General features: G+C 36.0%; 1 protein-coding gene across 1 annotated transcript in view; it reads left to right on the top strand.

Annotated features, from left to right (window-relative positions):
* Window positions 1-1,145, top strand: part of RSL24D1 (ribosomal L24 domain containing 1) — a 15,659-nt gene extending 14,514 nt beyond the window's left edge. The window contains exon 6 of the mRNA XM_006017956.3: window positions 645-1,145. Coding sequence (XP_006018018.1) covers window positions 645-718 — 74 coding nt within the window. The 3' untranslated portion in view covers window positions 719-1,145. The remainder of the gene's footprint in view (window positions 1-644) is intronic.
* The last annotated feature ends 326 nt before the right edge of the window (window positions 1,146-1,471 follow it).

Genomic DNA, 1,471 nt, shown 5'->3' with positions numbered 1-1,471 from the left:
AGAATTCTGTTAGATCTGAAGGAGTAAGCAGCAGTCTTAGTTCTGTTTCTTTTAACAAAAGAGTGTGGCATAATAATATGTAATATTCCCTTTTCCCAAGGGCTTATTGTGTTGTTGCTTCAGTGCTCCCAGCCCTGCTAGCAAAAGAATGCCAACAAAAGAATGCAGGATTAGTAATCAGTCTTGGATTTTTTTAATATTATGATAGTGCTGAGCATTGCCATTAGGCCTCAAACACAGTGTTTGTGAGAATTTAAAAATATTTTTCTGGACATGATCTAGGAACCAGTCTATTTATTAAAGATGATACTCTTCTTTCTGCTACTATGTGAAGTTCTGGTTTATATTACCAAGGGGTAACAGAGTCCATTGTGGTAGATGAATGGAGTGCTGAGTGCATTATACAAAATTTAGGTTAGTTTTAGTTATTGCATATAAATAGTAACTGCTCTGCTTTTTATTAAAACTATTCCTCAATAGGTACAGGTGGTGATAAAGTTGTATAACAAGTATCTGGCCCTTGAGTCGTGTATTAGACCAGGGGTTTGCAGCCTACAGCCCAGGGAGGCTTTGCCCACGTAGTAGCTGGGCTCTGAGGAGTTATTTCCACGTTTTAAAATTTTCTTGTTTTTGTTTTTCTGAAGGCAAAGCAAAACAACTGGAGGACAAAATGGTACAGAAGCTACAAGAGGAGGTGGCTATGGAAGAGGATTCCTAAAGTTGTACATTTTCTGTTCTTGCCTCTTTGGTGGTAGACTATCCATCCATCCCCTACTGCCACATTCAGAATTGGACATCTGCATTATTGAGTTGCTTTTTATATGCATTCACTGAAATGAAAGGTGATTTAAATGCATGCCCAATTCCCCTCTTTTTTCTGTATTCTGTTACCTGAGAAACACCAGGTATTGTAAAAGTTTGAATACATATTTTAAGGTAAGGAACCTTTCTCTGCTTAATATTTGAAGAAGAATACCCTTTATTGAATAGTAGCTGTTTTGTCAGTGACTCAGTACCATTTGCGATTACAAATGTGAGGTAATGGACGTCAAACAAGTTGTCCTATAGATTTTGACAACACTTGCAATTTTGTAATCATGCAAAACACATTGTCAATAAATAAATGAATACAACATTTCATTTAAGATAATGCCTGTCCTTTATCATCTGGGAGGGATGATTTAATTACCTGTTTACCTAATAATTCAAGGTATAATTAGTTTCATTGGCAATTTCCCTTATTGGCCCAGGGCTTTTCTAATTCACTATGCCATTCTGTCCACTGGTGAAGGGGGATTAATTTACCGTAATGTTTACAAGGTAGGGTAATTTTAAATGCTTTCTATATTTATTACAATGGACTAATTGCTTTTACTGTATTCCATGCATGGAAATACAGAACTTAATATGTAACAACAATGTGTCACTGTTTGTGTTCCTTCTTTTTAACTCCAGTTACTTGTTCTTTGGG

Source organism: Alligator sinensis, unplaced genomic scaffold (assembly GCF_000455745.1).
Source record: "Alligator sinensis unplaced genomic scaffold, ASM45574v1 scaffold250_1, whole genome shotgun sequence".
Lineage (NCBI taxonomy): Eukaryota > Metazoa > Chordata > Crocodylia > Alligatoridae > Alligator > Alligator sinensis.
This window is presented reverse-complemented; position numbering and strand designations above follow the sequence as displayed.